The sequence below is a fragment of the Galeopterus variegatus genome, unplaced genomic scaffold, assembly GCF_000696425.1.
Source record: "Galeopterus variegatus unplaced genomic scaffold, G_variegatus-3.0.2 Scaffold1275, whole genome shotgun sequence".
Lineage (NCBI taxonomy): Eukaryota > Metazoa > Chordata > Mammalia > Dermoptera > Cynocephalidae > Galeopterus > Galeopterus variegatus.
In genome coordinates this window covers 210,893-227,303 of record NW_007727386.1, presented here as the reverse complement: position 1 = coordinate 227,303, position 16,411 = coordinate 210,893, and the positions used below count along the sequence as shown (strand labels likewise).

At 34.5% G+C, this 16,411-nt stretch overlaps 1 protein-coding gene across 1 annotated transcript in view; it reads right to left on the bottom strand.

Annotated features, from left to right (window-relative positions):
* UIMC1 (ubiquitin interaction motif containing 1) overlaps positions 1 to 16,411 on the bottom strand; it is a 151,370-nt gene that overhangs the window by 96,957 nt on the left and 38,002 nt on the right. Inside the window, exon 3 of the mRNA XM_008576034.1 lies at positions 823 to 907. Within this exon, the coding sequence (XP_008574256.1) occupies positions 823 to 907 (85 nt within the window). The remainder of the gene's footprint in view (positions 1 to 822; positions 908 to 16,411) is intronic.

Genomic DNA, 16,411 nt, shown 5'->3' with positions numbered 1-16,411 from the left:
ACAAAAAGGAAAAAAAAAAAAAAAAAAAAGTAAAACCTGCTCTGACTATAAAGTTCCAGAATAACCAAGCAGACAACTGTCAACAGTACTAATGGTGACAAAAACTTAACCATCAATTGGTAAAAATTACTACATTTCAGAAAGTAACTATTACCTATAATTCTCAAGACTGAAGGGAACTTGTGTACATTAAACAGATCTAACTGTACAGACAGTTATATCTAGACATAACACAATGATCTAACAACAAAGAGCTCTTTATGGTTAATTTTACAAATCACAATTTTATCTTAAAACACCACAATTCAAATTAACAGTGAAAGAAAGCCTTATTTATCTTGAATCAATTATTGTAATAATTCAACAAGTTACACTGGAAAATTAACTGAAATACTTTAACATTTCATATCATATTAAAATACAAAAATATAATAATGATTAAATAACTTCACGAATAACAAAGACAGAAGAGAAAGCAAAACCTCAAACAATTTAAGACTCTATTAAGTGACTTTCTAAGTAAATGTTATTTTCTGCACCTTACTGATGAGGAAACAGAGGTAAACTAAAAGCAGTGACCTGCCTAAGATCCACAGAGTAAGGGGTAAAGCAAGAATTCAAACCCAAGTATGCCTAACTCTGAAGGTCATGTTTTTAATTTCAAGGCTAAGCAATTCCTAAAAATTTTAATGGAATCCAGAATAAACAGGAAGTACATACAACCTTATTCAGAAAATTCCTTTTTCCTAATGAAAAAACCAGTGTCAATTCTGTCACTGTTACAATTTCCAAACCATTCTCAACACAGAAATGAAAACATACGTGCAATTTTTCTTTTGGCCAAACACTTTGCTCTATTTGACTGTTTTTTCTTCATTTTCAGCAATCCATTCTCCTCCTTTGGTTCCTGTTTTTGCAAAACAAGAAATATAATCAATGTGGCTACCTTTAATAAAAGTAGTAATTTCTTAACCTCCTCTATCTCCTCTGTGGCTCATAGAGGCCTCTGAAGAATCAAGGATTGTTGTAAATATGCACATAAAATGTCAGGAGAAAAAAATCCTTTTCAGTACAAAAAGGAAAACATGTAAGACCTGGAACCAACAAAACCATAAAAATAAAAATTTATAATACACTGACATTATTATTTGTAATATTACAGTCATGTAAAAACTGGTCTATCTCCAAAATACCAGTAAGCACCAACCCAAGATCAGAAAAACTTGATTCAGGGTTTAAAAACCAATAATAACATTTAAACTCAGTGTGTATTCATTTATTTTAAATCACCATTTGTCTACTGGATAGTGAAAGAAAAGAAGAAGGTAAATAAAAAATTCTACAAAAGTAAAATTTCTGGGGCCGGCCCGGTGGCGCACTGCGATAGTGCGCCGCTTGGGAAGCATGGCGACACTCCCGCCGAGGGTTCGGATCCCACATACAGACCGGTTCCCGCTCACTGACTGAGAGAGGCGCGGGAGCAACACCGAGGGTTGCGATCCCGTTGCCAGTCCCGGTCGGGTACGGGGGCGACACTGAGGGTTGCGATCCGTTGCCGGACACGGAAAAAGACAAAAAAAAAAAAAAAAAATAAAATTTCTATAGAAATAAAGAACCAAATACACCGATCCCAGCCCACCTCAAAGTTTAATAAACAGCATTGAGGAAAGAGCAAAAAAATAATTAAGACAACAAAAAATGAAATAAAGAAAGGAATAAAAATGACCTGAGAGAAAGTGGTTGAAATAGAATACAGGCAAAGATGATCCAATATATGTATAATTGGGGTCTCTGAAGAAGAAAACAAAACAAAGTAACAAACTAATATTAAAACCAGAATCCAAGAAAACTTTTGCGGGGGACGGGGTGGGGAAAGATCAAAATCTACATATTGAAAATGCCTACCATTCTTTGGGAAAATAGACCTTGAACAATTAATTCCCAGACATCTATTAGTAAACAATAAATACGAAAAAAAATTCTTAAAGCATTTCAGACTGACAAACAGACCTAATCACCTACAAAAAAAAAAAAAAAAAGAAAGAAAAACTAAATGGACTTCACAGCCTACAAAAGCAAATATACAAAAAGACAGAATTTTAAAGAAACTCAAGGGAATATTTTTTAACAAACACAACATTCCAGAAAAAAATTCAAAGAAGCTTTTAGAGATTAAGAAGACTAGAATCGGAAATTCAATAACTTAGACCATAAACAGACAAAAAGGAAACAAATGGAGTAGGAGCTGATAAAACTCAGGAAACAAATTGAAAATAGATAAGACCATCTTTAAAAAGAAAAATAAATTATTGGGTCCCCTAAAGAGATAGATTCAAGTAAAAATATAATAAGCATTATTGAAAATAATGCAAGAAAATAAAAGAGTGAAAAGTAATAACTTCCAGGTTATGTTGTTCAGAGAAAAGAAAGAAGTAAAAACAAATAGCTTGAATTTCTTCTGGTGCATGAGTAGACAGATTTAAGGCATGATAGGATTAGTCCTGGTTATCATGTAAAGTCACAGCACTATCCAATGGGGCTTTCTACAATGACAGAAATGTTCCACATTTGTGCTGCCAAATAATGTAGCCACTAGCTCCTTGGAGCTATGGAGCACTTGAAATGTGGCTCATGTGACATCCAAAAAAAATTGAAAAGAATATCAGTCAAATGTGGGACAATTTTAAGTGGCCTGATGTATAATTATAGTCCCTAAAAGGGAGACAGCCAGAAAAATATTTGAAGATATAATGGATGACAACATTTCAAACTTAATGAAAACTATAAACCCACAGATCCAAGAAGTTCTACAAACCACAAGCACAATAAAATAAACTTAAAAGTACATCATAATCAAATTACTCAAAACCAGTGATAAAAGAAATTACCTCAAAACCAGCCAGAGAGAAAACACATGTTATTTACAGAGGGAAAAAATAAGGATGAAATCAAACTTCTTGTTGGAAACAACACAAGGAAGAAGACAATGGAGCAATATCCTTTGAAGTACTAAAAGAAAAAAGTTGTCAACCTAAAACCCTATACCCAGAATAATCTTCCAAAATAAAAGCTACTAAATGTAATATAGTATCTTGGATTAGATCCTGGAACAGGAAAAGGACATTAGTGGAAAAACTGGTGAAATCCAAATGAAATCCAGAGCTTAGCTAACAGTAATATACCAATGTCAATGTCTTAGTACAACAAGTGTACCATGGTTATGTTAGATGTTAACATTAAGAGACAGTGGGTGAATGGCCTAAAGAAATCTCCACAATGTCATTGCTAACTTTTTTCTTTACTTACTTGCTTTACTTATTTTACTTACTTACTTATGGTGGCTGGTATGGGGATCCAAACCCTTGACTTTTGTGTTATCAGCACCATGCTCTCCCAAGTGGGCTAACTGCCAGCTCCACAAACTTTTTATAAAGCTAAATTATCCCAAACTAAAAATTTTATTTTTAAAAAAATGTGAAATAAAGACTTCTCATATATACTAAAGCTGGAAGAATTTATCACTGGCAGACCCACTCAAAATGTTAAAGGCCTTCAGAAAGCAGGAACATTACTATGGACTGGACAGTGTCCCCCAAAATCAATATATTGAAGGCTTACCCCCTAATTTGATGGTATTTGGAAATGAAGCCTTTGGTATGTAATTAGGGTTAGATGAGGTCAGGAGGGTGGGGCCTTCATGATGAGATTTGTGCCCTTTTAAGAGACACTGGAGAACTTGCACACACACTCTCCTCACCTGTCTGCCCCCCCAACCCCATGCAAGAAGGGAAGCCCATGAAAGCATACAGCAAGGATAGAACTCTCATCAGATGCCAACCCTGCAAGTACTTTGATCTAGGACTTCCAATTTCCAGAACTGTGAGGAAATAGATTTCTATTATATAAGCCACCCTATTAATAGTATTTTGCTATGGCAGCTCAAGGAAACTAAGACAAACATGATACCAAATGGAAACCTGGAGTAACACAAGGGAATGAAGAGTACCAATGGTGGTAACTACATGGATAAACATATGAGATTTTTCTTTTTATCTTCAAAAGATAACTGATTATTCAAAAAAAAAATAATAATGTATTGCAGGGTTCACAAATACATCTACCAAGACAACAATAACATAAAGGTCAAAAGAGGAGGAATAAAAATTTACTATTATAAGGCACTTTTATTATACATGAACTGGTATGATACTGCTTGAAAGCAGACTTTGATAGGTTCAATATGCATACTAAAAACCCCAAATCAACTGCTAAAATAACAAAACAAAGAGTTACGGCTGGCAAGTCAAAAGGAGAGATAAAATAAGATCACAAAAAGTATATTAATCCAAAAGAAGGCCAAAAAATAAATAAAACAGAAAAAGGAAAAAAGAATAGAAAATAGCAAAATGACAGACTGAATATCTAGATAGACTACCATATCAATAATGACATAAAACATAAATTGTCTAAACACTTAAATTAAAAGGAAGACTGTCAGAATGCATAATAAAGGAAGACCCAAGTATACATGCTTCTTTCAGGAAATGTACATTAAGTGTAAAGACTCAAATAGGTTAAAAATAAAAGGGTAGAAAAAGAAATGTCATAAGACTAGTCAAAAGAAAGCTAGACAGCCACAACACAATGGAAATAGCAACAAAGACAGCATACAAGCACAAGGACAGCACTAAGAAAAAATCATCCAGTAAAGAGAAACAAAAATCTCTACAGGATTCACACTAGATAACTAGGCTGATGTACCTACAGGTACATAACAAAGAACATTTGAGAAGTACATAATGGTTTTTCAGCACCACACTCTCTTGAGTGAGCCACGGACCGGCCCAGGTTTTTGTTAGAAATATTTAGACTGTTGAAAGTTCTAAAACTTTATGGTCATAGATTCTGATGTTTAAAACTTGCTTTACAGAAAGAGAAAATCCTTTTTGTTTAAAAGTAATTAAACATTATTGTTAATTGTACTTGTACATTACTAACAGCTACATTATACAGTAAATGTGGAGGAAGTCCATCTAGAAAATGTTAAACTGCTTTTCTAGAAATTATGGTTGTAGCATATTTTCAATTGGCATATATATGTTAATGTGTAATCCATAGTAGAAAAGAGTTACATTTTTTAAAGTGCTACTTTTTTAATAAACCTTTCCTCTTTCCCAAATACCACAGTTTCTGTCCAAGGTTTTTTTGAATCTTGGATTTACAGACTGTCTTTTCACTAATTATGGCTTTTGTAGAAGTTGAGGAATATTATGGGAAATAAAATGTTACTTCTATATAAATATTGACTCTCTCCTTTCATCAAGTTAATTTTAGTCTCCTGGTCTACATTATGCTACATTATCCTGCTTCTCTGTAACAATGTGTAGTTTGTATACCTTTTTTGTATCACAACTAGATATCCAACTAAAATTGAAAAACAATTCTACAAGCACAAAACTCATGTTAATTTTTAAAAGTAATTTAGTTTTGCGCCTAAGAATTCAGTAAAATCACAACTTTCCTGCAGAGAGCAAAATGGTTTATGTATGGGAATGCATTAGGCTTTAGGGTCATTAACCCTCTTGAAATCAACTATCTAAGATCTAACAGTCACCTCTCAGTATCTGAAGAGGACTGGCTCCAGGGCCACTCCCTGACTTCACCCCCCTACCCCCCCTACGGATACCAAAATCCATGAATGCTCAAATCCCTTATATAAAATGGTGTAGCCAAAATCCATGAATGCTCAAATCCCTTATATAAAATGGTGTAGTATTTATATATAATCTAATGTACATCCTCCCAGATACTTTAAATCATCTCTAGATTACATATAATACCTAACACAATGTAAATGCTATGTAAATAAGTTGTTACACTGTATTTTTTTTACTTGTGTTATTTTTTACTGTTTGGTTTTTTCCCCCCCAAATATTTTAGATTTGTGGTTGGCTGACTCTGTGGATGCAGAACCTGCAGATATAGAGGGCCATCTGTAAATAAACACTAGTAGATAAAAACTAAATGACTAAAGTTTATTTTTGAGAAGTCTTGTGTTTCTAAGTTTTTCTGAAAAAGTCATACTCATTAGGGAAGTCACTTTAGTAGTATTTTTTTATTGGAAAAAAATTAATCCATGATGCTTATATAGTAAACATAACTAATGCCATATGAGGAAACTAACCTATATGAAAACATGGCTATACTGGAAAGAAATTTTATTCTCATTTCCATACCACATATGTGACAGGATTGCAAAGAGTAGAAATATTGGTTGCTTTAGGGCAGTAGACATAGTTAAAGAGTGACTAGTACTTTGAAGGTCTGTATATTCCCATATATGAACTAAATCACAGTAAACCAATGTTAACACAAAATTTAAGGTCATATTAACTAAAGAACAGCACTTCTAAAATACTGTTTTGAATATTAGGTCATCTGGAAGTTTTCAATAGCTAAAAGATACTTCTCATGTATTAAAACTAAATAAATTTGAGAAAATGACAATACAAAATAGTTACAACTTTAGGTCTCTGATTTGTAAGTGTGACAAGAAATGTTAGTGTGACATGCATTACAAGTTTTGACCTCATGGATAACTGTCTTCATCAATAGGTGAAAAGTTTATATTATTCCAATAATTGAACTTTTTGATCTTGAGAGGTCTTACAATGAAACTAGAACCCATTATTTTGAGAGAATTCTATCGCATTATATAAACCAGTCGTTACATGTTTGGTCCTTAATATAGTTTGTTTTTTTTTTTTTTTTTTGTCTTTTTTCGTGTCCAGCAACGGATTGCAACCCTCAGTGTCGCACCCGTACTGGACCGGGACCGGCAACGGGATCGCAAACCTCAGTGCTGCGCCCTCACCTCGCTCAGCCAGTGAGCGGGAACCGGTCTGTATGTGGGATCCGAACCCTCGGCGGGAGCGCCACCGCGCTCCCAAGCGGCGCACTGTAGCAGTGCGCCACCAGGCCGGCCCAATATAGTTTTTAATTGGACAGATTTATTCTAGTTAAGCTACAATGTTAAAATGTAAACTTGTTTTGATAAAAGAATTTTTCTATAAAAAAAAAAAGGAAGCTGGAGTAGCTATACCAGAAAAAGTAGATGTCAGAGCAAAAAATATTACAAGTGATAAAGAACATTTCATAATGATAAAATGGGCAATTAATCAAGAGATAAAAATCCTAAATATTTAAACATCTAACGACAAAATTTCAAAATATATTAAGTAAAAACTAATAGAAATGAAAACAGAAATAGACAAATCTACAATTACGGTGGAAGATTTCAATAGCCCCACCCCAAAAAATATTTGTAGAATAGGCAGAAAATCAATAAGGACACAGTAGATTTGAACAACACTATCATCCAACTTCATTATATTGACATTTACTGAAAAGACTACCCAAAATGCAGTCTTCTCAAGTACACACAGAATATTTGCCAAGATAAATGATATTCTGGGCCATACAACAAGTTTCAATAAATTTAAAAAGGATTCAATTCACACAAGGAACATATAATGGATGGAATTAAATCAGAAATCAGTAACAGAAAATCTCTAGAAAATCTCTACATATTTGGAAGCTAAACACGCTTCTAAATAACTCACAAATCAAAGAAAAAAATCAAAAGGGAAATTAGGAAGTATTTTGAATTGAATGAAAATGAAAACACAACATATAAGAATTTGCAGGATGCTGTTAAAACAGTTCTTAAGGGAAAATTACAGCACTAAACACCTATATCAGCAAGAAAGGTCTCCAATCAACGACTATAGTTTCCACCTTAAGTAAGTAGAAACAGAAGAGGAAATTAAACCAAAGTAACTAGAAGAAATGAAATAATAAAGATCAAAATGAAAATCAATGAAACAGAAAAACAATACAGATAACCAGTAAAAGCAAAAGTGATAAACAAGACTGACCAGGATAAACAGAAAAAAAGAAATTACCTATCTGAGGAATGAGAGAGGTGGTATCAGTACAAAGTCTACAGATTTCAAAAAGGTTAACAAGGGAATATTATAAACAACTTTATACCAAGAAATTCAATAATGTAGTTGAAAAGGACAAATTCCTTGAAGGACACAAAACTCACTCAAGAAAGAGATAACTTGAATAGCCCTATATGTATTAATGAAATTGAAACTATAGTTAAAATCCTTCCCACAAACAAAACTTCAAGCCCAGATGGCTTCACTGGTGAATTCTATCAAACATTTAAGGAAGAAATAATATAAATTCTACTGAAATTCTTCCAAAAAACTGAAGACAGTATACTTCCCAACACATTCTATGAAGCCGAAGTTGCCCTGATATCAAAACCAGAGACATTGTAAGAATACTACAGACCAATATCCATCATGAACTTCGGTGCAAAATCCTAAATAAAATTTTAGTAAATCTAATCCAACAATATTATAAAAGGATAATGCATCATAAGCAAGTGCAGTTTATCCCAAGAACGTGGATTGGTTTAACATTCAAAGATCAATGTAATTCACCATATAACAGACAAAAAAAAGAAAAACTATAAGTTCATCTCAATACACGGAGAAATGGCAACTGATAAAATCTAATATCTATTCCTGATCAAAACTTTCAGCAAACTAGAAACAGAAGAGAAGAACTTCTTCAACCTGACAAAAGGCATCTATGGAAAATCTACGGCTAACATACTTAATGGTGAAAGACTAAATGCCATCCCCCTAAGATCAAGAACAAGACAAAGATGTCTATTCTCACCAATTCTACTCAACAATATACTGAAGGTTCTAGTGAGGGGAATTAAACAAGAAAAAGAAATAAAAGGCATCCCTCTTGGAAAGGAAGAAGTAAAACAGTCTTTATTAAGGGACAATATGACTATCTACGTAGAAAATCAAATCTATTAAAAAGCTACTAGAACTAATAAGTGAGTTTAGCAAGGTTGCAGCATACAAGAATACACAAAAAACCATTCTATTTGTATATTCTATCAACAAACAAACTAAATATTTTTTAAAGTACCATTTACAACAGCACTGAAATACTTACGGTTAAATCTGATAAAAGATGTGAAAGACATGTATACTGAAAACTACAAAATATTGCTTAGAAAAGTTAAAGAAGATCTAGAAAAATGGAGAGATTGGAAAAGACTCCATGCTGTTACGATGTCAGTTCTTACCAGACTGACCTAAAAATTCAAAACCACTCCCATCAAAATCCCAATAGGGTTTTTGTAGAAATTGACAAACTGATTCTAAAATTGATATAGAAATGCAAAGGACCTAGCATACTCAAAACAACTGTGACAAAGACAAACAAAATTAGAAGACTGATACTACTTGGTTTCAAAAATTATTATAAAGCTACTGTAATCAAAGCAGCATGATCACTGATTTCGTGATCAGATAGACAAGAAAGATCAGTAGTATAGAGTCCAGAAGTAAACCCACATTTATACATGACTGATTTTTAACAAAGGTATAAAAGCAATGGAGTGAAGAAAGTATAGCCTTTCCAACATACTCATATGGTGCTGAAAAAACTGGATATGATGCACAAAATAAACATGGATCCACACTTTACCATATACAAAAATTAACTGAAAATAGATCACAGAACTAAAAGTAATACCTTTCACAATCAAATTTCTAAAAGAAAACATGAGAAAACATTTGTAAATTTGGGTTAGGCAAAGATTCCTCAGATATACCACCAAAAGCTCAATCCATAAAAGAACAAAATAATAATATGGACTTAAATTAATAATTTCTGCTCTTCAAAATACATTGAGAATGAAAAAACAAGCCATAAACTTGGAGAAAAATATTTGAAAAGCATATATCTAATAAAGGCCTTGTAGCTAGAACATATAAACAGTTTTTATATGTCTAAAGACATATAAACTCTCAAAACCCAACAATAAAAAAAAATTAAAAATGAGCAAAAGATCTGAACACTTTACCAAAAAAGATATACAGATGACAAATAAGCACATGAAAAGAGCTCAATGCTATTAGTCTTTAGGCAAATACTCCTAAAACAAGCAGAAAGACAAAGTCTCAACAGAAACAATAAAAAAGAACCAAATAGAAATTTTATAACTGAAAAATATATTAACCAAAATAAAACATTCACTGGATGGGCTTAATAGCAGAATAGAAATGACAGAACAAAGAGTCAGAGAACCTGAAGATACAAATCATCCAATCAAAATAACAGATAAAAGATTCAAAACTAATAATAAGCAGACCTCTGGGACCCACAAAACAGTATCAAAGAGTCAGAGAACCTGAAGATACAAATCATCCAATCAAAATAACAGATAAAAGATTCAAAAATAATAATAAGCAGACCTCTGGGACCCACAAAACAGTATCAAAAAGTCTAAAATTCACGTCATTAGAACTTCTGAAGGGGAAGAGAAAGAGTATGATGCAGAAAAAATATTTTTAAAAAATGGCTGAAAACTTCCAAACTCTGGCAAAAGTAATAAACTCAAAGAAATCCACACCCAAATACATCATAATCAAAAACCTAAAAATCAAAGAAAAAATCTTGAAGACAAACAAAAACAACACATTATACACAAAAGATCAAGTGACTCTAAATTTCTTATAAAAAACTATGGAGGCTAGAAAGGAGTGGAACAACATTTTGAAATTGCTGAATGAAAAGAATTCTATATCCCACAAAAATGTCCTTCAGTAGGGCCGGCCCGGTGGCGCGCTGCTACAGTGCACCGCTTGGGAGCGCAGCGGCGCTCCCGCCGAGGGTTCGGATCCCACATACAGACCAGCCGCTCACTGGCTGAGCGAGGTGCGGGCGCAACACCGAGGGTTGCGATCCCATTGCCAGTCCTGGCCCGGTACGGGCGCAACACTGAGGGTTGCGATCCGTTGCTGGTCACAAAAAAAAGACAAAAAGGGAAAAAAAAAAAAAAAATCTCCTTCAGTAACAAAGATGAAATAAGACACTCAGCTAATAAAAACTAAGAGAATCTGTCACCAAGCAAACTTGCTCTAAAAGAAATCCTAAAGGAAGTTTTTCAGGAACCTTACTAAAGGAGAAATAGAGAAACAGAAAAGTACCTATATCTATTAAAGAAATTGAGTTAGTAATTTAAAACCTGTAAAGCTATTAATTGCACATTCCAGAACGTAACTGTAGTACTATGTCTTACATACTAGCAAAAGTGCTGGCTCGTTAGTTCAGTGGTTAGAACATGGTGTTATAACACCAAGGCCAAGTATTCGAATTCCTATACCAGCCAGCCACCAAAAGAAAAAGAAAAAAAATTACTAGTAAGTATTTTGTAGGGAAAGTCATCATAAATAAATACACCTGAATTGTTTCCAGTCTCAATGGACACCAAATATACAAAGACTGTTATATACTTGTTAACAACAACATCTTCTCAAACAAGTCAAGACATAGTCTAATACAAAGGACTTTTGTACTCTATAGGGGTATAAGAAAGTCTTGGAATAGCATAGAAGATGAAAACAGTAAAATTTCTGGAGTATTTCTATGACTGGAAAGACCAAGAAATAGAACAATTGAAGGTGCAGCTGTAAATAAAATTCCGGAATAATCTGTTTTAACCATATGAACTAAGTTTAAAAAAACAAAGAAACGGGCCGGCCCGGTGGCACACTGGAGAGTGCGCTGCTTGGGAGTGCGGCGGCGCTCCCGCCGAGGGCTCGGATCCCACGTGGAGACCGGTTCCCGCTCACTGGCTGAGCACGGTGCGGGCGCAACACCGAGGGTTGCGATCCCATTGCTGGTCAGTAAAAAAGAAAAAAAGAAAAAAAGGAAAAAAAAAAAAAAGAAAAAGAAACAAACAGAAAAAACACCTTGAAAAACAATGATTTAACAACCAATTTTTTTTTTTTTTTTGATGACTGGCCAGTATGAGGATAAATGGCCAATTTTTTAAAAAAACTAATCTACCTTGAGGTTTATAGTACTCAAGGAAAATATGCTTGACACCCTTAACCAAGAAAGGGTCCACTAGAATATATGCTCCATAAAAAGAGAAAGTTTCTATGTTATTCATCACTGCATCCCCAGCCTCTGGAATAGTATTTAGCACATAATAGATGCTCAATGATGTTGGATGTTTAATAAATGCTAAATTAATGAGCTTACAAAAAATGAAAAAAGTTTAGGGCCAGCCCATGGCTCACTTGGGAGAGTGTGGTGCTGATAACACCAAGGCCAAGGGTTCAGATCCCTATATAGGGATGGCCAGTTCTATCACTTTGGAGAGTGTGGTACTGACAACACCAAGTCAAGGGTTAAGATCCCCTTACCAGTCATCTTAAAAAAAAAAAAAAGAAAAGAAAAATGAAAAAGTTACATATTATCAGTTTGAAGGCTTATGAACAAACATTAACTATAGATTAAAATCTGAGAAGTTAATATCTGCAAAATAATCTGCCGAGATAGAACATATTCACTACATCAATAAGCTATTTTTGATGTAAGACATATTGAAGCTAGGCCTAAGCAAAAGGCTGAGAAAAAAATGCTTCTAGGTATATATACTTGATTTTAATTTTAAGAGCAAATAGTGATATCTAAGCTATCTTTCATAGCAGGGTGAGCAGATGCTGAAAGCAAAACAAACACTGGAGATTCAAGAAACTACTCTCTAAAACATGGAGGAAAAAATGGCAGAAAAATGGCAGGAAGGAATATATCTTTCTATTTCCAGAAAAGCAAAGACTTTCATTCAACTGAAATACTTCAAAGTGACAACTGAGGGGCTGGCCCGGTGGCCCACTGCTACAGTGCGCCGCTTGGGAGCGCAGCGGCGCTCTCGCCGAGGGTTTGGATCCCACATACAGACCGGCTGCTCACTGGCTGAGCAAGGTGTGGGCGCAACACCGAGGGTTGCGATCCCGTTGCCGGTCCCGGTCCGGTACGGGTGCGACACTGAGGGTTGCGATCCATTGCCAGTCACGAAAAAAGACAAAAAGGAAAAAAAAAAAAAAAAGTGACAACTGAGAATTTTGAAAAAGAGAAACTGAAGATTGAAAAAGACAAGAATAAATCAACCTAATTCATCAAGTGGTCCCATGGACTATTTTGGTACTGACAGAATCCAACTGGTTACTAACCCTTATGGGCATTTTCTTTCAGGCAGTGAGACAGATGCTCCCAACTATTTTGTGATATGGCACATATTTTGTAGTCTCTTTTATAAGTGTATTTCATACAAGTCTACCAGGTTGAGAGAGGAATGATTTGAGCTAAAAATGAATTTCTTACTAAAATGCTATATACTAAGAAGTACTTTGCCTCTAGAAACACTGTATAAATTTTAAAAGATTAGCTAACAATTTATACCCAACCACATTTTTGTAATAATAGTTATCATATTTTGCATATTTACTATGTGCCTGGCATTTTATATACATTACCTCATTTAATTCCTCTCAAAACTCCTGTGAGAAGAATATCACTAACCCCATTTCACAGATGAGAATGTGAGATCCAAGCATATAAGATCAGGAATAAAACAGCTCTGTCCAACTATAAAACTCAAGGTGTCCTTTTCTTTTTCTTTGGGTTTTTTTGTTGTTCTTGTATTTTGTTTTATTTTTTTTAACACAGAGGAATGTAAAAGGAGAAAACAACTAACAAGAGTTCTTGTTCACACAGGTCAGTTAGCTTTATTTCTTGACAGGCGCAGACTACACACTGAATATTCACAATGATATTGGCTATCATTTATTGAAGTACCTCTCTAGGAAATTTTACTTTTTTTTTTTCCTTTTTGTCTTTTTTACTGACCGGTAACAGGATCGCAACCCTCGGTGTCGCGCCCGTACTGGGGACCGGCAACGGTATCGCAACCCTCGGTGTTGCGCTTGCACCGCGCTCAGCCAGTGAGCGGGAACCGGTCTCCACATGGGATCTGAACCCTCGGTGGGAGCGCCACCACACTCCCAAGCGGCACACTCTCCAGTGCGCCACCAGGCCGGCCCGGAAATTTTACTTTTATTATTCCTAATCCTCACAACAATACCACACAGTAAGATTACTAGTTTTATAGATGACAAAAAATTCAGAAAGATCACATAGTTAGTAAACAGCAACTCCAACACAATGGCAGGTTTTGGGAAAAGCTCATCTTTGATCTCTTAGGGACCTGGTCAGAGTAAGAGAATGGGAAAATGAGTCAACCCAAGTAATATTACTCAGCAGACACAAGTTATGATGACTGAAACCCTGATGCTGTAGGTTTACACCATTACATTTACATTTTTTTTTTAAAAAGACATTTCCTGTTTTCCTTTGCACTAGGAACTAAGACATTTTCTTAAAGAAATGTTCAAATAAACAGAACAGTACCAACAAGTAAAACCTAATACAGATATTTTCTGAGAGTGCCTACCAGCATAGGCCAAGCATTATTTTTAGGTATCCAAGATACAGAATGCTTGCCTTACGGGAAATCATGGTCCAGTAATGACAGGAGAAAAAACAGTGGCAATTTCAAAACACATAATACCACAGAAGCAAGCACAGGTTATATGGAAGCACAACAGATGGCCAACTGATCCAATCTTAAAAGATCTGCAATGATCCCCAGAGGAACTGACATCTAAACTGAAGAATACATTGGAAAGCACCATAGGCAGTGCAAAGAGCCGAAGAAATATCAAATAGTTAATTTGCTTTTCAATTCACAAGGCCAAAAAAGTGTCCCCTAATAAGACGACTGTATCAACTGCTTCCTTTACATTCTAAAACACACAAAAAATCTTTTTTTAATACACAAAAATACAAAGACACTAAAACAACATAAAGTACATATTAAAAAACAGTTAGCAGCCCAGACAGTTTTAAGAGCAATTTCTCATCAACATTAAAAAAAATAATAATTCCTATGCTATTTAAACTATGGTTGGACATGGTAGAAAAAGATGAAAAGTTTCTATTTCACCATAACCCTGCTACTAAAATATGATGAAGGTAATACAAAAAAAAAAAACCTATCTAAAACCAATGCCTCTAGAAATACATATACAAACTCCCAAACGATGCACTGAGAAAGTCAATTCAATATTATGTTAATGTTAATACATCATGACCAGGTATGATTTATTGCAAAGATGTTCCAACATTAGAAACTGTATTAATGTAATATATAATATTAACTGATTAAAGAAGAAAGACTACACCACCATCTTGCTAAATAATGAAAAGGCAATTGATTAAACATCAATTGCCAATTTAGTAAACATCATTACTAAAAATATTCATACTAAATTAGCAATTAAAATATATTTCATTAACATAAGAACACAAATATGAAACAAACAGCAAGACATCAGAAGTACTCCAATTAAATTCAAGATCAACACAAAAATGTGCTCTATCATTGATATCAATCAACATTATTCTGGAAGCTACAGACAATACAATGAAACGAGAAAAATGAGTAGAGAAAATGATAAATAATGCCTACCTAGAATACCGAAAATAATCAACTGAACAATATTACAAAAATATGTGACAAATCAATGGCACAAAATAGAAAATCCAGAAATAGACCCATTTATAAACAATATTTCAGTTTATGATAAAGGTAAAATTTCAAATCTCTGGAGAATGGATAATTTACTGGAAAATGCTGGTACAAGTTTCTAACAATTGATACTCAGTTTCTCAAAATATACGTAACAATGTTTAGGGATACACATAAATGTAGTAGAACTGTAAGGAAAACATAGGAAGATAAAACAAATACAGTGGTTGCCTTTAGATGGCTGAAAAGGAATGCAATTGGGGAGGGATACACTAAGACAAGAGGGTTTCACAGGTGTTGACTACATTTTTTAAAACTATGCATTTAGGGCTGGCCCGGTGGCACACTGGAGAGTGCGCCGCTTGGGAGCGTGGCGGCGCTCCCGCTGAGGGTTCGGATCCCATGTGGAGACCGGTTCCCGCTCACTGGCTGAGCGCGGTGCGGGCGCAACACTGAGGGTTGCGATCCCGTTGCCAGTCCCTGGTACGGGCGCGACACTGAGGGTTGCGATCCTGTTACCGGTCAGTAAAAAAGACACAAAGGAAAAAAAAAAAAAGCTATGCATTTACATTTTATGCACACTTCTGTATATATAACATATTTGACATATGACATACGTACCGTTATAGGAAGATCTCCAAGAAATATTATGAGAAAAGAAGCAAAACATTTTGTATAGCATGATTCTTTTCTTGTAAAAATCTTTATTGATGGTATACACAAAAAGATTTTGTTTCCTAGAAGGACACACAAGAAACTATTGCATATGGTTACCTTTCATTAAATGTATACTGTGGTGCAAACCTTCATTTCACACCTTTCTTTTTTTTTTTTTTTTTTTTTTTTTTTTTTTTTTTTTTTTTTTTCCGT